Source organism: Mesoplodon bidens (assembly GCF_964165515.1).
Source record: "Mesoplodon bidens genome assembly, chromosome: 6".
Lineage (NCBI taxonomy): Eukaryota > Metazoa > Chordata > Mammalia > Artiodactyla > Ziphiidae > Mesoplodon > Mesoplodon bidens.
Window position 1 is genome coordinate 73,070,531 of NC_138162.1, and position 24,746 is coordinate 73,095,276.

Below are 24,746 nucleotides of genomic sequence, written 5' to 3' on the forward strand. Positions count from 1 at the left end.
GGTTGGCAAACGACAGCCCCCAGGCCAAATCCAATCTGCAGTCTGTTTTTGTATGGCCTGTGAGTTAAGAATGGCTTCTACATTTTTAAGAATTAAGATTTACTTCATATACTGTAAAATTCACCATTTTCAAGTGTACAATTCAATTGTTTTTAGTATGTTCACAAGATTGTGTGACCATCACCCTATCTGATTTTAGAATTTTTATTACCCCCAAAAGAAACCCTGTACTCATTAGCAGTCACTCCTCATTCCCTCCTCCTCCCAACCCCTGGCCACCACTAATCTACTTACTACCTCTAATTGATTTGCTCATTCTGGACATTTCATGTAAATGGAATCACAATTTGTGCCCTTTTTATGTCTGGCTTCTTTCACTTAGCAAAATGTTTTCAAAGTTCATCCTTGTTGAAGCATATATCAGTACTTCCTTCCTTTTTATGACTAAATAATGTTCTTTTATATGAATATGCCAAATTTGTTTATCCATTCATCAGTTGATGGACATTAGAGTTGTTTCCCCTTCTGGATATTATGAGTAACACTTCTGTGAACATTCATGTACAAGTTGTGTGAATACGTGTTTTCTGTTCTTTTTTTTTTTTTTTTTTTTTCGCGGTACACGGGCCTCTCAACTGTTGTGGCCTCTCCCGTTGCGGAGCACAGGCTCTGGACGCGCAGGCTCAGCGGCCATGGTTCACAGGCCCAGCCGCTCTGCGGCATGTGGTTTCCTCCCGGACCGGGGCACAAACCCGTGTCCCCTGCATCGTCAGGCGGACTCTCAACCACTGCGCCACCAGAGAAGCCCTCCATGCTTAACTTTTTAAGGAACTGCCAAACTGTCTTTGGTTTTTACATTTTTAAATGGTTGGAAAGAAATTTTCTTAAAGAAGAATATTTACTGATACATGAAAATTATATGAAATTCAAATTTCATCATCTGTGATGTTTTATCCATGCTCATTCATAGAAGTATTGTTTACGGCTGCTTTTGTGCTGGAATGAGAGTTCAGTAGTTGGGACTATATGGCTTGCAAAGCCTAAAATATTTATTCTCTGGCCCTTTGCAGAAAAAGTTTGAGACCTCTGTGCTGGAATCATGGGACTTTAGGAGGAAACTGTTCTGTGAGGACTTTGTTTTGTGTTATTCAAGAGACCTGAGCTAGTGAGAGCAAGTAGGAACTGCCACCTGGTGACACCACTTCTCAGAGTTTCTCAATGTGGCTGATTATCTGGTGATTTTAGAGTCTGTGTGTATGTGTGTGTGTGTGTGTGTGTGTGTGTGTGTGTGTGTGTGAGAGAGAGAGAGAGAGAGAGAGAGAGGGAGAGAGAGAGGGTACCTAAAACTCAGAAACATTTCTAATACTCTTCTGATCTTTGCTACCATATGCTTTGCCCTTTCCCTTCCCAGCTTCACAGTTTTAACTTGTAGAAAGCATCCCCAAATGATGAGGAAACCTCTATTTATATTTTGGTGAACATGTTTCTTGCTATTTCTCTGTGGTTAGAAGAACACATGGATATGGAATTTTTACATAAATAATGTCACATACATTTTCTTCTCTTACTAACTTCCCCAATTATATGTTACTGTTATATTGTAATTTTTAAAAACAGATCGAAAAGCATTATTTTTGGTATCATGAAGAATTTCATGAATTTACTTATGTGTTTTTATAGGTCTATAAAATGTCTGTAAATAATATTTGGGGTTTTACTTTTTCACTCTACATCGTTACCTGTAGGTAACTTATTTGTCATTTTCAATAGCTATGTATTTTCCAGTGTTATTACCAATTTTAAATTGATATTGTTGCACATTAGGATTTGTCTTTCATATATTTATAACAATTATTTTTTCTCTTGATATATTTGTAAAGAATAGAATTGCTAGATTGAACCATATCTTATAACCTGAGAGTAAACTGATCCCCAGCAAGTTTCCATTATTTCTGCTGCATGCAGCACTGTATAGAGTGCCTGTTCACCATATCCTAGCTAATGCTGGATGCTATCATTTGGATTTTTTGTGTTTATAAGGTGTGTAATAATTCTTTAAAATACATTTCACCATATTTTCCGGTCCCTTCTTTTTAGATATGATTTGTGACAACCTTAACATTTTAAATTTACTTCAGAAATTTTCCATTTTCCCATATTATAATTTATTTTCTTTCTTTCCTTCTGTATAGTATGACTGTCAGTGTCCTTTGATTACTTGTGGAGTGACGTCTGCATATTAACATTGCATTTTGGTATAAATTCCTGATATTTTTACCAAAGTTTTAAATCAGTTATGCTTGACGCATGTATTTCCCCTGTTTTGTTGCATTATTTTGATATTTTATTGTGTGAAACTTTCTTTTTCTTAAGAAAGCATGGGAGAAGGAAGGTGAGTCTGGCAGATGCCTCAGCTAAAGCAGAGGTGGCTGTGGAGGCTTTTATGAGGATCATGGCCCTGCCTACTGTGGCTGTTCTGGAGCAGGTCAAGGGCCCCAGTGGAGTGGAGTGGACCCAGGAGTCTGTAGTTCTTTCTTCTGCTGCTTGGTTTGTTGGTAGAGGCATGTCCTGAAAACAGATAAGAACCCCACTCTTAGTGGGTCTAGGGATGGACACACTTGTATAGGTCAGTGCTTTCTTAGGTAGGCAGAACAGAGGGAAGATCAGAGATGCCTCCTACCTGCTTTTCAGAAATTCTCATGGAATGTGTTTTAGCCTAAAAGTAACAGGCTAAAATCAGGGCACTGAGTTTTCTTCCATAAGTTTTTTATTTGACCCAATTTTATGTTCAAACGTATGTCACTGTTAACTGGCAAGTTATATTTTAGTATGCTAACAAAATAGAAGCAGGACCATTTTGATCTTATTTAATTTTTCGTGAGTTAAAAAGATTACCCAATATCTATAATAAATATTCTCACTGTAAAAATTGTAAATAGCAAAATAATATAAAATAAAAAGTAAAAAGCCACATTCGTCAACTACCTCTGACAATAATTACAGTTAACAATTTGTTGTATATCTTTCTTAGGCCTTTAATAATGCATTTAATATGTATAATGCATTTAGTATATTCAACCAATTCTAAAATATATAGACATACACACAAACACACACTCACATATATATACATAAATATTAAATATGTCTAATATTTAGTATATGTATATTTAATGTATATATGTATATATATAGGTTGAATGTATATTTCCTGCAACTTTTTAAAATTTGGTATATTTTTGACTGCCAATTTTTTTTTTACTTGACGGGAAATCCATCTGTGAGAAGGTTGCAAGAATAGTTCAAAATTGTGATGACTGGAGAATATTGAAGCTGGGTGGATGCTTACAGGTTATAACTCAGAAGTTAATCAGATACAAAGTGGGGGCTTTATTGTACTTGTCTTCCTTTTGTCTACAATCCTTCAGTTTCAGATTGTAATTTTAGTGGAATTAAACTTGAATTGCTTGATGTAATTAATTTTGTTTAGCTTCAGATGCACTACAGATTGATCCATTAATTTGTCCAACATGTTTATTGAAGGTGTACTTAGAAAATGCCCTACACTGTGCCACTTCCTGGTGGTATGCCAGTGGCACCAGGTACAGAGTGGTGACGGTAAGCCGCCTTGATCTGCTGGTTCTTGATACTAGCTAATTAAGTAAAAATGATTTGCTTAAAGTCTCAAGTGGACTGTGCTGTGGGGTCACATGGACCACATTTAGGTTATCAGGGAACAATTCTTCATTGGCCAAATTGTTACCTTTTCATTTTGTTGTAGATATTACTGTATTTGATATTTTTTCATAGCACTTTCAAACACACTTACTATAATCAAAAGACATATTATGACCATTAAGTTTTTGATACAAGTACCTCAGATTTGCATACGAATTTACTTCTAAAGAATGAAGAGATCCAATGATTTGGCTTAGAAGTAATAAAGACTCCTCTGGGTCTTCAGTTTACAAAGATGGGAAAAAGCAAATAGACACAGGGGGGCAGCATAATTCTGTTTGACAGTGAGCTTGGTGCTTTTTTTTTTTATTGACCTCTTACACAGAAACTTCTGCTTTGGGATAAGTCATGTATATTCAGTCCAGCTGTAAAATGCTCAGTCCAGCTGTAAAATGCTCTTTTTTAGTGGGCACCCATTCCGTGAATCAGAGCTTGATTTTGTTTAAATTAATTAATTTATTTTTGGCTGCGTTGGGTCTTCGTTGCTGCTCGCAGGCGTTCTTTAGTTGCGGTGAGTGGGGGCTACTCTTTGTTGTGGTGTGCGGGCTTCTCATTGCGGTGGCTTCTCTTGTTGCAGAGCGCGGGCTCTAGGCACGCGGGCTCAGTAGTTGTGGCTCATGGGCTCTAGAGTGCGGGCTCAGTAGTTGTGGCACATGGGCTTAGTTGCTCCGCAGCATATGGGATCTTCCCAGACCAGGGCTCGAACCCGTGTCCCCTGCATTGGCAGGTGGATTCTTAATGACTGCGCCACCAGGGAAGCCCCAGAGCTTGATTTTATACTTCGTAGTGATGTTTACTAGGCATCAGCAAGGAAAGAACTCCTGCCTCAGATGATCTGGTTTTGAATTCCTGCTTTGCCATTTGGCATCATGACACGTGTCTTCAACTCTCAGAGCCTCATTTATCTGTAAAGAAGGAATCAAGTGAGACTCCATATGGGGAAGCAAGCTGTCAATTCTGATATGCTCTCTAAATGTTAGATATTTCTAGAAGCAGTATCGTTATTAAAATTATTATTTCTCTTAGTCTCATTTGTTTCCTTTTTCCGGGAGAAGTTTTTCACTAATGGCATTGACGATGTCCCTGTCTGTGCCGCTAGCCTATTAAGAACACCAAGCTCTTTCAGGCATTTTACTTGGCTTATGAGACTTGCTCAGCCTGTGCACATGTTTATTTATTATTTATAACTTAGGCTCTTGCTGTAACATCCCCTTGGTGTGCTGACATTTTCACCCTGGGTGGTAGTTTGGATCTTTAGGAAATGACCAAACCAGAGAGACAGAATTGAGAAGCTTCACAGCCTTCTGTTTCTCTAACCCTATTTCAGTTTCTTTTTTATTCCAGTGATTCCAAAGATAATAGATAACTCACTTCCAATTCTCGGACCTCTCATTTTTATCTTAATTCTTGCTAAATGTAGGAATAGTAAGTAATAGGTATCATTTTGGATGCAGTGACAAGAACTAGCCAAAAACATATGAAAGGAAAAAGGAAAAGCCCACTGTGTAGAGCATCATACCAGGTGTTTGTTCCCAATAGGAACATACGATTGAAAACACACGATGTTTGTGCAGACCAGCGTAGTGTGGCGAGCACTGCTGGGCTGGTATCACAGATCATTGAATGTATGATGCTAATTAAGTTAAGAATCTCAAGGTGAGATTATCCTGGATTTAGAGTGAGCCCTAAATCCAGTACCTTTTTAAAAATATATGTATAAATTTATTTATTTAATTTTTTGTTGCGTTGGTTCTTTGTTGCTGCACGCGGGCTTTCTTTAGTTGCGGCAAGCTAGGGCTACTGTTCGTTGCGGTGCGCGTGTTTCTCATTGAGGTGTTTTCTCTTGTGGAGCACGGGTTCTAGGCGGGCTTCAGTAGTTGCAGCATGCGGGCTCAGTAGTTGTGGCTTGCAGGCTCTAGAGCGCAGGCTCAGTAGTTGTGGCACACGGGCTTAGTTGCTCTGTGGCATGTGGGATCTTCCCGGACCAGGGATTGAACCTATGTCCCCTCCATCGGCAGGCAGATTCTTAAGCACTGCGCCACCAGGGAAGTCCAAAGACGGACAAATCTTTAAGGTAGAGATGACCTCGGTGTGTTTGAGGGACAGCAAGAAGGGCAGGAGGGATGCTATGGAATGACCAAGGAGGAGAGTGATAATAAAGGAAGTAGGAGAGGTGATTAGAGGCCTGATTATACAGAGTCTTAAAGGCTAAGATAAGATGCTTAGATTTTATTCTAATATGGCAAGCCTATTGGAAGGTTTAACCACGTGAAAGTCACAATCTGATGTAACCTCACAGTGTGCGGGGAATAGATTTGAGTTCAGGAAGAATGGAAGCAGGGAGACCAGCTAGGAGGTCATGGTGGGGGCTTGGACCATGGTGGTAGCTGTAATAATAGAGAGAAGGGAACAAAATTTAGATTTATTTTGGAGATATAGTCAACAGAACTTGCTAATGGATTGATGTAAGGAGTGAGAGTGGAATCAAGGATAAATCCTAGATTTTTGGCTTGAGTAACTAGTACTGGTTCCTCTGATGGGAAGGTAGGGGAGAGCTGATTTGTGGGAAAAAGTCAAGAGTTCTATTTTGGACCTGTTATGTTGAAGATACTATAAGACACTTAAGGTAAAACTTGAAATATGAATAGAATCTCAGCAGGATGGGAAGGAAGAAAGGATGTTTTGTAAGAAATAGCATAACTGAGGAAGTGCAGAGCAGAGCAGGGAAAGACACATCATCAGTGCTTTGTGGCTGGAGCATGTCTGAGAAGGGAAGAAGAGAAAGAAATATGATGAAAAATGTAGAACACATTCTTTTTGCACTTTGATCCTTGTTGGAATCCAAACATTCATATTAAATGGAATAAGTAGGAAGAAATTAATCCATCATATTATTTGATGTAAGGTCAGTTATTTTCTACAGTTGATGCACCAAAATATACCCTCATCAGAATTCTTCAGACAAATAAAATAGGAGTCACAAAACAGTAAAGTTGAGACAGGCTGGGACCTGGGACCCTTTGCTACAATTCCTGCACCTGGACACACCTATCCTCCAGCAATGAAATACAAAGAAACTATATGGGACTAAAAATAACTGCGTGCATGGGCACTTGGGGCAAATTCTGGACAAAAGATACAGAGACCAAAAAACCCACCTGCCACTTCTGAAGAGCCTGGAGCAAAAACAAGGTGTCGGGGAGCAAATGCAGGGTCCTGAGCATGCCGCCTGCACTCAATACACCCCACTGGAGGGGTGGACAAAACACCTAAGCCACCCTCTAGCCTGATCCCTGGACACACCCCTACCCTCACCCCCTTATAAGGAACCAGCTCCGCCTCCGGGACCGAGCAAGCAAGGGAAACATTATTTGTTTTTGCTCCCTCCTGAGGTCGCAGGGGCCCCAATAAAGCCTTGCCTGAGTTTCTTATCTGGCCTCTAGTCAATTGCTATTGGTTGGGGAAGGCCAGGAACCCTGGTCAGTATCAAAGCTACCTCACTCACTACAGTTAATTTTTTGGTGGTGCTCTGTACAGGGGCCACTCTTGGTCCAAACAACTTGTGTAGTGCCTGTTTTGTAGAAGGCACCTTCTCCATCCTTTAGCTCAGTGATTCTTAATCATATTACACCCAAGATTATCTTTTGGTAATGAGTATTTCATACTATCGCTTTTACCATATTGAAATAATATTCACAGTTAATATAACCAATTATATAGGTCACTGCAAAAAATATATAGTATTCCAGCCATAATATAAAGGAGAAATACAAAGGAAAATGATTTAAAATAAAATGACATGTATACTAATACGTAAATGTTGAGCAAAATGTAATATTTGGATATGATATGATTTTCACAATGCCAAAAGGGTCTTGGTAAATATCCAAACAAAGCAAAGTACAATTGTTCCTTAATTTACATGGTACCTGCATTCCTGAAAATTCAGTGTATTTTTAAGTTGTACAAAAAAATGCTTTGTGTTTATAATGTAACAGTTAGATTCCAGACTCAGATAACTATAAAAAGTTTTCTTGCCTGAAAGAATGTCTGGTAGGATGTTAAAAAGTCGTGCAGGAGTGTCTTGAGCATTGCAGGATACATTGAACTTTGGTTCCTGCCTGTGAAATTTCTCCACAAATTTCCAAAATGTCCCTGGGTTTGTTACCAGTACTGCTGAGAACCACAGCTCTGGCTGTCCTCTGAGCCATTGGGATGCTGACATTCCTACATCACAGAACACATGGAAGCCTAGTCTACACTGTAACCTTTGAGTGAACAGGGCATTGTCTGCCTGTTCTATCCCTAGGACCTTGCCCACGGTATGTCCTTAGAAAACATTTGTCGATGTTGGATGGAAAGAGATGGATGGAAAGAGATTCTCCCTTTTGTTCTATTTTGTGGAGCAACCCTTTAGATAGTCTTTTTCTCTGCAGTGACTTGGGAAGGCTTTTAAAGATTATGCATGAGACAAAAAGTAGTAGAAGTCGTTGCCTCTTGAAGAACAGGTGCTGTGATCAAAATGTCTATTTTTATCTGAGTGCCATCTCTGACATCACTTGTCTAAGCTTTTATTTCGTTGAACTCAGGGATGTAGATACATCATTTTCAGAACATAAATCTACTTATGCCTTTTTTCCTTTGTTTCTAGCGTGGGAAGAGTTGGCCTACTATGAAGAAAACACACGGGACTTTCTCTTCCCTGAACCCAGGCTGACACCTTTGCACCCTGGGATGTGTAGGGAGGTGCTCATGAAGACAGTTGAAGGTTTTCCGGTAAGTGATCTGTGCCCAGCTGGGCTTCTGTTGGGAGAAGAATTCTTGGGACCTGAACATTTTACTCCTGACAGGACCAGTTTGTGGGCAGATCACTTCATCTTGGTTAGTGCTCCTCATGTTCTCTTCAGCAGCCCTGATTAGATGCCCCACTCAAAATAATAAATGATACTGATTCCCACTATTGATCTGAGATGTGGGAGTCTTTTTTTTTCATTAAATACATTCATTTTGGCTTTCTTCCCACATCGAAATACTCGAAGTAACCAACATTACTGTGGATTGCCCTGGTTCCTGTAGGAGTACCATATTTTAGCACCATTTATAAGAATACAGATCAAGGCATTTTTCATTATATAAAAGGTCTAAAGTACAAAAAAATTATTTTAAAGTTCAGAATTAAGCTCAACCACCCCTGGTTACTGGGAAAAAGATTGCCGAGGCTGTGGTTATCTCCAGCCCCGTATCCTTTCCTTGGATTACCCATGTTTTGGCGAGTTCACCCCTGTGCCACAACTACACCCAAGAAATCAACAAGAATGAGATAAAGCTCTGGTCAGTGTTCTCCCTCACTGTTAATGAGCATTCAAAATATGGAAATATACAGATGGCCATAAAGGCCTGGGAACAGAGATATACATAATAAATGGCTTGTTGATATGACTTTTCACTACAATTGTCTATTATCTCCAGGCTTAATGACTACTCTGTATAGTTCAATTATACTTACTAACCCATTCCACCATTCCCAGTAATAAATTTCAATTTACCATGAAAAAAAAAAAGCAAACGGCACAGCTCACCTTCACCCTCCCAAATGTGGCCAGGTCTCAGGCTGTGGGACCTCGCATACTTAAGGATATCACTTTGTGACTGCAGGCCAGTGAGCAGATACATTCATACACACGCATACATCCCTTCTGGTCATGGCCGAGCCTACCTTGCTCCTACTACTACTGCTACCAAGGGTGGGAGCAGCCAAACCAGTTTAGTTTTGTGCTTCTCATGGCTCCAAGTTATTAATTGGATCACACAGGTATTAATCATCAGCTGCCCATGTCTTAATTCACTGCATAACTCAGCACTGGCTCCCTGATCTCTCCAGCCACTCAGAAGAGATCACCAAGGTTTTCCAAAAGAGTTAAGCATTACATAGTCTTCTTCTGTTAAATAGGGAACTTAAACTTTAGAAAAAGGAATTTGCAGAATCCACGCACAGAAGTCTTCCACTAGTTCAGATTTTTATCCTTGTATAACGTAAGCCATGGAGGTCTGTCAGGCATGAGATGTGGGAGTCTTATCTAACCATTCCAAGTCACTGCCATATTCACACCATCACATAGTTATAAAAAGGTTGCTTCTTTCACCTTTTTTTTAATTTTAAAGTTTTTTATTGAAATATAGTTGATTTACAATGTTGTGTTAGTTTCTGGTGTATAGCAAAGTGATTCAGTTTTATATATATAATATATATATAATTATTCAGTTTTATATATATTATATATAATAATATGTTATTTATATGTATTATATATAATAATGTGTTATTATTTATATATATTCTTTTTCAGATTCTTTTCCATTATGGTTTATTACAGGATTTTTTTTGAATTAATTAATTTTATTTATTATCTGCTGGGTTGGGTCTTCATTCCTGCGCATAGGCTTTCTCTGCTTGCCGCGAGCGGGGGCTACTCTTCACGGCGGTGTGTGTGCTTCTCATTGCGGTGGCTTCTCTTGTTGCAGAGCACGGGCTCTAGGCATACAGGCTTCGGTAGTTGTGGCTCGCGGGCTCTAGAACACAGGCTCAGTAGTTGTGGCGCACGGGCTTAGTTGCTCTGCGGCATGTGGGATCATCCTGGACCAGGGCTCAAACCCGTGTCCCCTGAATTGGCAGGCGGTCTTAACCACTGTGCCACCAGGGAAGTCCCTGTTACAGGATATTGAATATAGTTCCCTGTGCTATATATAGTAGGACCTTGTTGTTTATCTATTCTATATGTAGCAGTTTGTATCTGCTAATCCCAAACTCCTAATTTATCCCTCCCCCACCGCCTTTCCCCTCTGGTAACCATAAATTTGTTTTCTGTGTCTGTTTTTTCATCTCCTCTTAATGCAGACTAACTGAAAGATTTAATATCAGTTTATTTAATCATAGCTATTGTTTTAGTAATAATAATAGTAAAATAGAGCAGTGATAGTAATAATGCTACCTCTCATTTATTTTGTGCTTGGGTTTTTTCATGTGATATCTTATTTTCCTCATAACAGTTCTTAAGTCAGCCAAGGCAGATATTATGGTCTCTGCTTAATGGAGGGGAAACTGTCAGAGGTTCACAGACTGATATTACTGAAGGATCTTAAAAGATACAGCAGTTATTTAGTTGATTATCTAACTGTTTGGGGGCATTATCTGAACCCAAATTCAAAATATTAATTTTGATGTTATCTGGGATGATTTTTAACACTGCAGAAACTCTGACAATTTTCTTTACTTTTATGTCACTTGGATGACCTCTGTTCTAAGGGCCACATCCTTGTGAATTATAAAAAGCATACTTAATACTCAACTTTTCTGTTACTGCCCCATGAATCACCATTATTATAATTTAATAAAGTGTTATTGTCTCCATTTTGTTGAGAGTACTGTGCAGAATACATAACATGCAGGACCCCTGTTTCTAGGATGTTTATGATGACAGGACTTCTAGTTCTAATACTTCAAACAGCAAGCATTCATCAAAAGTTCTCCTAATCTGAATTCCTAATGAGCATAACTTTAAGTCCTCCAGTAATCTTTGAAGGTTTGGTGAATATCACTGACATCATTTTTTTTTTCTCAGAGATGTTCTTTGTGTATCACTTATACCCATGGTACTTGTGAGATGCTCGTCTTTATTATGTTGAGTTATTGGGATTTTGCTCTTCAGAAGCAAAAAGGGATAAAAACTGGTGAGAATTAGGTGGGAGATACTCTTTATATTAACTTTGGTTTGCCCAAGTTTTCTATTAAATAAATTCTATCTACAAACACTGGGCTGGTATCCAGCTAAGTATCAAGACAAGAAGAAACACATTTTCTCATATTTTCCCAAATGTTATCTTTGTTTAACTTTATGGGCATAAGTAGGGAGAAGAACCTACAGAAGTTGTGTTTGTAGTTATTCATAAATGCAGGTAATCATAAGTGAAAGAGCTTTAAAACTGCAGGGAAACATCTTCATGCATTAGAGGTAAAGTATCAATTCTTACAATGAAGTTAATGAAAGTATATTTTAAACAATTTGTAAAAAGATAGAGGAGCTCAATTTCTCTATGTTCTATAAAGCAAAATAAAACCAATTGCTGAAGCTTTACTAATAGCTGACATTCATTGCATGCTCGCTAGATGCCAGGCACTGTGCTGAGCTCCTTACATGGATTATCTTGTTCAATCCTCCTTAACCCTGCATGGTGGGTACTATTATTTTCCTCATCTTAGGCATGGGGAAGCTGGCATGGAGAATTTATCAAAGGTACTCAGAGTCACAGACCTGGTGAGCAATGGAGCAGGGATTCTCATGCTGGCCTGTCGGGCTTCAAAGTTTGCACTCAAGTCGCTGCATGATGCTAATTCTCTCATGTTTATTTCAGCCCAGGGTCCAATTTCTTTTCATTAATGTTGTAGGATATGAGAATAAATGACATGTGCGGGTCAGGCAAATCATTCACTTCATTTATTTTCTCTTCTTAGTTCATTAAGAATTAGATTTATTTCCTCCAATAAAATGTGACTTTTTCTTTGTGCTTCCATATTTTATTTCATTTCACTTGTTATGCTAACAGCCTTTTTTTCCTCCTTTTCCTGCTGAGGTCAAGAATTCTGAGGAGGGGAATGTAATCTGTTTTTTTGTTAGGTAAAGGCTGAATTTGTAAATTAAGTGGAAACAATATTATTTTTTAATTATTAATTTTTAGATAATAATTTCCATTTTTCTTTAGTGCAGTGATTCTAGGAAAATCCTACTGTTAAATACATTTATTGACCTAACCATCATCACCACCATCCCATTGCTGAGGGGATTGCACAAGATAGAGCCTGTAAATTTCAACTATAAACTGTTACGCTAAAATCAGTACTTCTATGAAAAATACCTTCCTCTGTATTGTCTGGAAGTCACTGCCAGGAGTGGAGGTCAAATAGGTGAACAAGATGGTGTTACAGGCTGTGGATTCCTTACTGGTAGGGGACCCTCCTCCTCTTCCCCAGGCAAAGTGGAGCTGCATGTACAGCAGTTAAGTGTGGACTCAGGTGGTCTGGGTTCAAGCCCAGTTTTGTCACTGAATGACTGTGTGATTTGGGGTAAATTACTTAATCTCCATGTGCCTTAGTTTCTTCATCTGTAAAATGGGACTGGTAATAGTTCTTGCCTTATAGGGTTATTAGGAGGGTTAAATGAGGTAATATATGTATAGTCTTTAGCATAATATCTGGTGTATAGTTAAGTGCACAATAAATGTGAGCTGTTATATTTTATTAAACTGTCATTCAAGGGTTAGTACTACTTCTCCATGAGGCATTAAGAAGACTACACCAGTCTGTGGCTTAAGAGATAACTTGTTCAGGTTCAGGCAGCTGGGCTGCTGGGGACCTGGGGCTTCACGCACCCATGAGGTTTTGGATCTCCACCAGTGGTGCTGTGGACCCCAGAACTCCCCTTCCCCCACCCTCTTCTTCATGTGGGCAGTCTTGATAGCTGGAGGTGAGGCTGTGCCGGCCATGTTATTGTGCATTCTTTATGAAACACCACCCCTCCGCCCCAGTTATTCAACTCTGTGCAGCAACTGGGCTCTTGTGTTTGTAAGCCCAGAAATCTTGAGTCACCAGTCCGGGCCTAACACTCTTATGGGCGTACTGTGCATCCTAGAGGCCAAAAAAAAAAAAAAAAAAAAAAAAGAGAAGGGGGAGCTGAGGAGGTAGGTTGTACCTGTGAGGACCTGTTCTGTAGACAAGATGAATGTACAGGACTGAATGTGCATCAGAATGAATGAATGCACAGGAATCGAGCTGACTAGTTCATCCATGAAGCCCCCTGAGAGGTAGGATGAGGTAATGGAAAGAGGATGGGTTTTGCTGTCCAACAGAGTTTCAACTCTTGGCTCTACTGATCCCCAGCTGTGTGACATTGGACAGACTAACCTCTTCGAGCCTGTTCCCTCACATTTAAAGTGGGATATAATTGTCTACTACACAGGTTGTATGAGGATTAAATGAGATCGCACATGTGAAAGCCTCTAGGAGCACCTGGTACCTGTCTAAACATGCAGTGCACGTTGGTTTCTTTTCCCTCTAGGGCTTCGGCTGATGCAAATTCTTCTTGCAAGTACCTGGAGTATGTTATATAAGTGAAATGAGCTGTTAGCAACTGGAGGGAGAAGTCACTATGGGTGTGCCTGGAGGGGAGAGGGTGAGGCCAGGCTTCAAGAGACAGGTGGGATTTGGATGGGCAACAAGAAGAAAGGGAAAGTGCCCCCAGAACAAAGGGGTACGTGGCCAGGCGGTGTTCTCTGGGGGAGAGGAGAGCAAAGGGTCATGTTCAGAGGGGCTGCAGGTGACTGGATGGGGTCAGTTGGAGACAGTGTAATTCAGCTCCAAGTCCTATCCCTGTTTTGACATTTACAAGACATGTGACCTTGGGAAAATTGCTTAATATCTCTTTCTGCCTCAGTTTTTTTTAAGAAAAATAATTGTATTTTTTAAATGTACAGTAAAATTGACTTTTTTTGATACACAGTTCTATGAATTTAACACATGTATAGATTTGTGAAACCACCATCATAATCAGGATACAGAACAGTTCCATCACTCCCCAAATCTCCCTCATGTTATCTCTTTATAGACACATCCTCCGCCATAATCCACTAATCTGTTCTCCATCATTAAAACTTTGTTTTCTCTTGAGAATGTCACATAAATGGAATCATATAGTCTGTAACCACTCAAGACTGGCTTCTTTCACTTAGAACAATGTTTTTAAGATTCATCCATGTAGTTGTGTATATCAGTAACTTGTTCCTTGTTATTACTGAGTAGATTCCTTTATATAGATATACCACAGTTTATTCACCTATGAAGAACATTAGAGTTGTTTCAAGTTTTTGTCCAGTTCTCAGTTTTATCATTTATAAAACGGGTTGATGTTAATAGTTGTACTTTCCTTACAGCACTATGAGAATTAAGTAGGATGTAGGATAGGGTATATGTATGTGTATGTATATATATATGTATGTATGTATATATATATATGTATGTATCACAATGTTTTAGATAGGATGGTACCGAGCAGAAAAAGAAGTATTGATCAGTGAAACAAAATGAAGAGTTTGGAAATGGATATAAATATTTTGTATGAGGTATAAAGCATGTTTTCAAAGCAGGTAGGTAGGGAAAGAGAACTTGTATCCATCCCTCCCCCTAGGTAATCTCATTCAGTTCCATGGTCCAGTGTTTTAAATAGAGTATCTAATGGTGGGGACACAAGTTGCAATGCCTGGATTCAATTACCAGCTCTGCCAGTACTAGCTGGACAAGTTGCTTAAATTCTCTGTGCCTTAGCTCACTCATCTACAAAGTGGAGATACTACTGGGACCAACCTCACAGGGTTGTTGTGAGGGTTAGATGAGTTAATATATGCAAATCCCTTTGGTTGGGCTCTGGCACATAATATGTAGTATTATATGTGTTTAGCTATTCTTATTATGTATGTATTTTATTTTATTTTCAGCTTGGTTGGTGTATAATTGACAAACCTATATATATTTAAGGTATACAACTTTATTTTTGTATATACATTGTAAAATAATTGCCACAATCAAGCTAATTTATTTATTTATTTTTTTGGTCATGCTGTGTGGCTTGTGGGATCTTAGTTCCCTGACCAGGGATGGAACCTGGGCCCCGACAGTGAAAGGGCCAAGTCCTAACCACTGGACTGCCAGGGAATTCCCACAATCAAGCTAATTAACATATCCATCATTTAACATTGTAAACTGTTGTTTCTTTTCTTTTTTGTGGTGAAAACACTTAACATCCACCCTTTTAGAAGATTTCAAATATAAAATATGGTATTGTTAACTATTGTCACATTGCTGTACATTCCACTTCTAGAATATGTTCATCTTGCCTAACTGAAACTTTGTACCCTTTGACTAACATCTCCCCATTTCCCCCATTCTCCAGCTCCTGGCAACCAGCTTTCTATTAGCTGTTTCTATGAGTTTGTTTCAGATTCCACATATAAGTGAGACATGCAGTATTTGCCTTTCTGTGTCTGGTTTATTTCACTTGGTATAGGGTCCTCTGGTTTCTTCTATGTTGTCACAAATGGCAGGATCTTCTTTTTAAAGGCTGAATAATATTTCACTGTATATATATTCGTTATGTATGTATTTTAGATAATGTGTGTAGATTATGCCAACTGCACAAAAGAGCATTTAGGTTCTCGGATGATTTCAAGTTAGGATAGGATGAGCAAAGACGCCCTTTCCATTTTATTTGTTTCTTTTATGCTGTTTTATTTTCAGGGCATTGCTCCCAAAATAGAGTTTTCTGCAAGGACAGCCATCAGAGAACGTGTGTTTCTGCATAGAAACAGATTTCTTGTAAGTATAATCGAGAATCCAGTGATAGAAATGTTAGAAATTTTCTCCACAAATTTGAAGAATTTCAGCCTAAACTCGCTTTACCAAGTTTAGATGCAACTGAACAAACAGAAACCTGGAGACTTACTGCTACGTTTGAATTTCCATAGTCAAACTGTTTGTTCAGCCTGTCACATCAGAGTGAGTATGTTTGGCGTGTATTCATCATGGCATAATTGGTGGAACAGAATGATCCAGAAGCTACGATCACAAGCTTGATGTGTCATTTAGTTAGATTTTGTTGTTGTTGTTCCATGACTTTTACTCTTGATTTTATCAACAGTAGTGTTTCCTTCTTTCCTGGGCTGAGGCTGAAGCTCAGAGTTGTATTTGTGGGCCACCTTTGGTAACAGCGAGGGTCTTGGGGCATCCATGAGCACTACCTTCATTTTACTCCCTTGTTCAGCCCTAATTTCCCCTTCACCCTGATTTCTTTCTGTTTTTGTTTTACCTTATTGTCCATAATTTTGCAACCATGTAAAATCATTTCTAAAATGATATAGAGAATTAATGAATATACTTTGTAGTCCTCACCTGGAGTCCTAGAAAATACCTTGAAAATGTGGGCTTTGGGTTAAGAGGTACTGAATGAGAAGGGTCACTAATCTGTGCAAGTCCATCAATCCCCTGGGCACCATAACTCATAAATGGGAAACCAGTGGTTAATTTTCAGGAAGGCAATAGCTGCTTTTTAGTCTCTCCTTATTTACCCACTGTTTTCTCCAATCTGTTTAAGTGTACACAGTGATTTTTCAGTTAATTATTCTTTTTCTTCCACTCCACCATTTTAATCTTGTTTTAATCTCCTAATATAGGTCTTCCTATATTAACTTTTTTAAGTGTTAACTTTTAAAAATAATAGCTTTCATTGTTTTCCTATAACAAAAGTATCCCATTTATTTTATACAATTAGAAAATACAGATAAGAAAAAAGGACAAAAATAAAAATTACCTGTTATTCTTACTATCTAGAGATGAGCATGACTACTTTTTTGAATATATTCTTCTGTACACACACACACATACACATATTGTTTTAATTTTAGAAGATTAGGATCATACTACACTGCATATTATTTCATATCATATTTTCACTTTGAATGTCATGAACGTGTTCTCACATCCTTAAGTATGCTTAAGCCAGGCAATTTTTCATGGCTTCATACTATGCCATTGTACAGAAGTACCATAATTTTTGGCAATTCATTTTTCTGTTGTTGGGTACTAAGCTGATAAATCAGTCAGGGTCCAGTCTGGAAAACAAACCATACCTGTTACTTTAACAGAAAGATTTAATGTAAAAAAAAAAAAAAAAAAGGGCTAAACAAGGACTGGAGGACTGAAAGGAAAAGGGGAACACTGAAGTGATGGAGATAGTAACTACAGGAAACAGCTTCCACCTCTAGAGTTGGGGGAAAAAAGGGAAGAGGTTGGGTCATCAAGAACATAGAAAGTGGAGGAAGAAACCCCATAGAAAGGGCACCCAGACATGTGGGGAGGGGCTGCTCTCCCGGGTGTTTCCTCATGATTTCAGAGGGGAGACTCTGATGAGCTGGGACTCAGACCTCTAAGGAGGGACACTGCTCATTGCTGGTGTCCCAGGAGCTTGGAGGAAGGATCCTGTGGGGCTAGACTCAAATCTCTGAGCAAGGGGCTCTGGCCACCTGGTGCTGTGAGGCTACTTTTGGATTATGGTTGGAAAAAACTATAAACTGGAGCCATTTGCTGCTGTCAAGGTGAAGAATGGTTGCTGGGGTGATGCTGACAGGAACAGAATGCAAAACTGGAAGTCCCGGTCCCTTCCTCCTCCTCTAGTCTTATGGTCTCCCTCTAGCGCCCTCTAGTGGTGAAGCCTAACAGAACAGCTGGAAAAGCCGAAGGGGGTTTGCAGAGTGCCAGGTCCAGTATCATAAAGCTGAGTGTAGAAAGGTGGGTTTGGAGCTGAAAGGAAAGTGCTTACTCACCAATATAGTTGGTTTCTAATTTTTGAAGTGTTCTAAGAATTTCTGTAGCTATACGTATAGCCATAATTATTTCCTTATAATAAATTCCTTGAAGTGAAATTGCTGGACCCAAGTTTATGCCAAATTCTCTCTCTCTCTCTCACTATATTTCTACATCTATCAATCATCTGTCTATGATGGGGTGGGGGGGTATCTAATACTTTCCAACTTTCTCATAATACAAATAAATGTCACTGCTAATAGTTGAAATATACTAGTGATACTAACCTGACCTGAAGAAAATTTTTAAAATGCCCTTCCTTAAGTTCATGTTTTATAAATCTGAGATGTTCAATCTTCTACCTTAGTTAAAGTTCAATTAAACACAGTTATATTCTGATTGAGTTTTCTTCTTTAAAAATATTGTTTCTTTTTTGGGTTTTCAGGAAGAAAGATGTAAGTCACGAAGGCCTTTATCCACATCAAATGGACCAAAATTCCCCTTAAGTAGTATAAAGATGAAACCAAGGGAGAGTAATCTCAACAGACTGCCCCAAGGCATGCAGTCCCGGCCGCCCTCTCCATATTTCACCAGGCGTTTCTTTCAGGACCAGCCAGCTCAACTGAATCTTGGAGATAGTTTCAAAATACCTGGAGAAAGCAAACCTCCATTTGTAGTAAGACATGTGAGCCTAAAATTATTTTTCACAGTCCTTTGGAATGGTGAGGGTGTGAATGAGGGTGGAATAAAGGAAGGTTGGACCATGAAAACAAATGGGTAAGTAAATAAATAGAGGAAATTCAAAATGAATGACAGCTATGATTAAATTATGTTCACTTCCTAGAGTCATTGTCAGGAAAGATGTCTTATGCAGAAGACTTGCTTAGTAAATGTCTGCCATCCCTATTTTTAATTTCTGAAAATTATTAATAGAGAGTGTTATATACATATGATAACCTGCCACTGTCCAGAAAAATGAATGAACTCTCAGTGGTAGAGGATGCATATCAAAGGCTGGCATATACTCTGTACCAATCTGAAACCAAAGCCTCATTTGTTTTAAGAAAACTGGTTTGAGTTTTATTAGTGAGGTTGTTGCTTAATGGCCACACTTTTAAGAGCAGGAAACATATGTCTGCAGGAAGATGCAATGATGTGCCACAGTCAAAGCCCTTAATTAAAGTTATCTTAGATTCAGCCCTCAGGAAATAGTAGGCAAATTTAATCACACTTGTTCTCATAGTCTCAAGATTTTTTTACTACTATAAAAGTAAAGGAAAATGTAGAAGAGTTCAAGACAAAAATTACCCACAGGTTCACCAGAATAATAAAATCATTGTTTAATTTGATACATTTTCTTTTGCCTTTTTTTGGTATTCATAATGTCTTATTTTTTCCCACAGTTGTAATTATACTGTATATACAGATTTGTTTCTTGATATTTACAGTTAATATTACATTAAAAACACTTCCAGTATTAGTTCATATTTTTCATGAACACCATTCCACATTCTAGTTCATGACTTATTCTTCAGAATGTTAACTATTGCTGTTATTGTCAAGTTGATAATTTGACTTAAAGTTACCCGTGATGATGTTTGTGCATTAGACACAAGAAATGAAGCATGGTAAATCTCAAAGGCAAGGTGCTTTTGAGATGACTGGATATAGAGTTGGTTTGTAGGTAGAACAGAGATGTTGTTTGGCTAGAAAGTACAGGATAGCTGTTTTGTTCATGGTGACCTGGGTAAAAATGTCTGGCAAGATCTAGCAACCACTCTTTAAACGTGGCTTCATACAAATATTGTTGAATTGAGTTTACTGAGTCTGATTTATATCATTTGACATAAATTTTTATAAAATACAACTTTAGTGTATGCCATTATGGGCTAAATAACCTTAAAATCTTGGAAATTTTCTTAGGGAATTAAAACTTGCTTGATACTTTTATTTAACAAATTCTTATACAGTCTTTACTAATGTGCTAAGCTCTTTCCTAAGTGCTCTTTTATTTAGCCAGATTTCCTGATGATATCTGAAGTTTAAGTGGCAGCATTAAAATGTAGAGGACCTGATGTTGTCAAGATTGTAAATTATAATCAAAGTATTTCTTGAAGTAGATTGAAGAGTAATATTATAACATGCTTTCTTAAAATTAAAAAAAAACAGAAATAAACAATGTTACAAAGAAACTCCAGCAACTTTATGTCATACATATTCTGGAAGAGTCTCTATTTCAAGTATTTTGACATGTTGGCAAATCATGTTGTCCAGTGTAGGAAAATACGGTTACCTTAAGTAAAATAATACAGTCACCACTATTCTTTTTTTCAAGGATATAGACACTCAGACTGGAAGGGGATGTGGAAGGCTGAAATGTCACCTTGTGAAAATCCCTTGTCTTCAGGGAGGACCACACCTAGGCCAGTACTACTCAGACTGTTTAGGAACATGAAACTCTGTCTGGTTCTAAAAGAATGTGAAATAAATGTCACTTGCTGTTTTCTGGGCTGGAGCCTTACCAGTGGTTAGAATATGATTTGTGCCTAGTGTTAGCCCATGTCTTCGTGTTCTAACCTCAGTGAAGGTAGGGACAGACAGGTTTCCCTATTGGGTATAACATTTTATATACTTGGAGACTGTGATTTAATCTGTTCCCAACCTCTTTTCTCACCTGCATGACTGTGACTGAGGGGGAGAAAGGCATTACAGGTAATGAGGAGCGGGTAATACAAGCTACAGTGGGTTCAAGTCTCATTCCTTTCCTTTCCTTTCAGGTGGACAGTGCAAAGCCCTTTGGTGAGAACAGTTCAGAGCATCATTCCCAGAAGTCTAGAAGAAAATCTGACTTTTCAGACTTTCCATTTCCAGTGATAAGAGGTACTTGAGTTTCTTGTTATTCCTATACAGTTTCCCCGTGGGAACGAATGCGTCCTACCTACCTCTAAGTGTTCTTTCATTCTGAGGAATCACATGTTTCTTTGGAAATTCAGGGCCTAATTCTCAGGTGCCCTCCCGCTGTGGAGTTTCCAGGGAGGGAGTTCCCATGAGCAGAGTCAGCTGAGAAGCTGTTTCAGAGTTCCCCTAGCTGTTGAAGGAGACTGCCCTGAGTAGTGTGACCACTGAGTGTGCTCTGATTGTGGTTGTTCCCTGGCTGGGCTGGAAAAGCAGGGAGCATCTTGTCCTGGTGGAATCTTCTTGCTAAGGCACCACTGATAGCTAACATATAGGACTCTCCATTTCTCTGGATAGGAAGTAGCAGGGGATTGTCAGAGATCAGGAGATGCAACACTTACTTTACAAGATTCCATGTCAGCAAGGAGGAGAGGCAGTTTGTCTGAAGCAGTGAGGTTAAGGCAGGGGATCTCAAATGTTTAGATTTCAGTACCCTTTTGCGTTAAGTATTATTGAAGACCCCAATGAACTTTGTGTATGCAGATGATATCTATCAATATTTAGTGTTAGAAATTAAAACTGAGAAATTTGTAAAATTCAAGAATATACAAGCCCACATTCCATTAGCCATCAGAGTGGTGACATCATGACAAATCATGTAGCTTTTGGAAAACTCCATTATACAGTCGTGAGAGAAAGAGAGTGAAAAAGAGATTAATATTATTAGGAGAACAGTTTTGATCTTGCAGAGCTCCTGAAAGGTCTTAGGGACCCATGGGGAGGCCCCTGGATCACACACTGAGAGGAACTGGGTTAAGGCCTCCCTGGGAGGCCTTTACTTTATGATTGAAATACATGAACCATGTCAATACTGAAGGTCAAGGCAGTGAATTTCAACCATTCCTGAATTAATAAAAATTCTTAGGCTAGAAAGGGATGGTGGTGGCCCATTCTCTTGACTCTTGGTGAGACTGTACCTGTACCATCCCTGACAACAGGGTTTCCTATCTTAGGCTGAAAGATTTATACTTTTAAGGGGCTGTACATTCTCTTGTGGTAACTCAAGACGGTGTCCTTGAATCACTGTGACTGTTCTACAGCAGCAAACCAGGGACAGAAGACAGGGTTTGAAGCAGAAAGCGCTTCATCACCTCTGACATTTAAGTCTTTTGGATTGAAAATCACCCATGTAGCCCATAAAAGCAGCACTGTCTTCCCCATTACTGTGAAATCAAGCAACAGGAAATGTCCTTTCCCAGGGAGGACAGTTGGGCTTAATGCTAGCTCAATTACAACGGGACTCATATATCACACTGGTCTCAGCCTTTGTCTTTCTTAATCCTGGCAGGTGGAGAACTAAGGTTCCAGAGAGGTTACAGAGTGGGTACAGGTCACACACCAAGTTTTTGGCATACTTACATTTAGAGAAGACGTTCAGACCTCTGGGCTCAGATCCTTGGAATCCCTGTAGCTTCCAAGCCAGACTTTTCCTTAGGTCACCTGTCAGCTCATTCATTCAGGCCTAAGGTAGAATAAAGCAGTGCTTCTCAAACTTCAGCGTGCATTTGAATCACCTGGGGATCTTGTTAAAGTGCAGATTCTGATTCCATAAGGCTGGGGTGGGCCTGGAATCCTTATTTTCTAACAAGCTTCCAGGTGATACCGATGCAGCTGGTCCATGGACTACACTTTGAGAAGCTAGGGAACAAGGGCAAACTCCCCGTGAAAGGGAGTGTTCAAAAATCAGTAGCAAGGGGGTTCCTAGGCAACAGGGCAGGTTTATGGTTATAGCTGAAAAGGGGCTTAGCATTACCAATTCCCTACTCAGCTGGGAGTTGGGTAGAAGAGAGCTTCTGGGACAAGATGCCCACACACATATGTGCATGCCCAGAGGATATGACAATTAGCGTGCTTTAAAAAATCCCTTTTTATATCTTCCTTCTTATTGCCAGTGGCATTGGGGAATCAGCAGTCCCTTGTCACTGCCTAAGCCCCAGTCATGCTGGGGGAAGCCACGGTGGCCTTAGCATATAGCCTTGTAAATACTCATTTCAAAAGCATTTTTTTTTCAACCTGGAAAAATCCCATTTATTCTTGGTTTTATCTGTGTGTATTTATTCTAGTAATTCTTACCATTCTCTGGCATTAGGTCTATTTACTTATTATGATTACTTGGGTAATCATAATGATTTACAGTTTTACTGTGTTTTTTTTCCAAGCTCTTATGTATTCATTTTTATATCTACCTTGGACAAATACACTCAAGAGTTTCTGCATAGGTAGGATTTTATGTAAACCAAATATAAAGGGAATGCCAGAAGAGGCAGAGGGTATGAATTTTACATTGAGCCAAATGGCTTTCTTTTAGGCCCTGGGCACCTGGGCAAATAAGAGTTTTCCAGGCTGCCCAAGGGCTACTGAACTTATTGCTTCACTTTAGACTTTAGACTCCCGTTTACTCTTCCTGTATCCATACGTGCTGTCATTAATATAACCTCATTGTTGAGCTCAAGGGGACAGTAAAACTAATAGATAAATTGCTGTGACTTCAGGAAGACTTAAAGAAGGTGATGGTATAATTTACAAGGGAGCATTTAAGTTCTCTGATAATTCATTCATTGTGTAATATTTTTGTACTGCTGTGGAATAAATGTAACAGCAGCTTTAGGGGTAACTGGCAATAATGAGTCATTGAAACACCTGTTCCTCTTTCTTCTAGCTTCTTCTCTTGACAGCCTTGCAGCTAACGTAAAGGTAATTTTAGAAGTAGCATTTGTAAACTGATTTATTTCCAGTTATCTAATGTCAATTATTGTACTTTCTCCCATGAGTGGTGGAAAGTATATTTCTAGCTAATGCTGCTTATGGAATTGCTGTAGTTTAACTTGAGTTGCTTTGCTTTAGTTGGTTTATTCCCCTGACATAAACTCCTTTCATTTGTAGGATCAATCACCAGTGAGGGTGTATGTAGGCCCAGTATCTACTTTATCAGTAGGGATTTTCATTACTTTTTCTCTAATCGAGTACCTTTGTATATAGAGGTGGTAAACCACTTGTTCTTAAAGTTTGATTGATTTATTCAGGTGAAGTTGCAAACTTCCATGTTACAACATGAGAATGGATATATGCAAAGAAAATGGAGTACACTGAGCTTCCTTTGCCATAGCGTTAAATATTTTGTCTAAAAAATTATGTCTTTCCCAAACCCAATAATCTCCAATCCTCACAAACCAAAGCTCAGAACATGAGTTTATTTTGGCTTGTGAATATATGCCAAATGTACAGAATTTTGGTTATCTTTCCTTGCCCTTGACTCCTGAGCATTTTGTCTCTAGTCTTCTCTACTCCCACCCCTCTTTTATTTGCAGGAGGTCCCCGGGGCAGGTATTCTATCATCTTGCCCCCAGTTCTCTTCCCTGTCCCACCCGGGCCCCAGCTCTAAATTAAGCAAACCAAAGCAAAAACTACAACTAAAGATTAATGCACATTGTCACTCAGGTTATCAAAGAGCCAGATGAACGGATTGTTTTAAGAAATGAATCACCATCATCGTTAGATTCAATTAAGTTTGGAAAGCCCTCGGCCAGTTACAGTCATCAAGGGGATGCCGATTTCCACCGGGAAACTTCATTTGCCATCTCCCAGCACTCCAGATCTCCCAGCCCTCTTCTGGATCAGCCCCTTCTCCGAGAAAGGTCAGCAGCAAGCTCCC

General features: G+C 39.1%; 1 protein-coding gene across 6 annotated transcripts in view; it reads left to right on the top strand.

Moving 5' to 3' along the window:
- SPATA6L (spermatogenesis associated 6 like) overlaps positions 1-24,746 on the top strand; it is a 54,263-nt gene that overhangs the window by 22,519 nt on the left and 6,998 nt on the right. For 5 of the 6 annotated variants that reach the window (XM_081236671.1, XM_081236675.1, XM_081236672.1 and 2 more), the window contains 6 exons: positions 8,390-8,514; positions 16,079-16,156; positions 18,585-18,824; positions 20,917-21,019; positions 23,754-23,788; positions 24,533-24,729. In XM_081236671.1, the coding sequence (XP_081092797.1) occupies positions 8,390-8,514; positions 16,079-16,156; positions 18,585-18,824; positions 20,917-21,019; positions 23,754-23,788; positions 24,533-24,729 (778 nt within the window). The remainder of the gene's footprint in view (positions 1-8,389; positions 8,515-16,078; positions 16,157-18,584; positions 18,825-20,916; positions 21,020-23,753; positions 23,789-24,532; positions 24,730-24,746) is intronic. The other variant, XM_081236674.1, reaches the window with a different exon arrangement.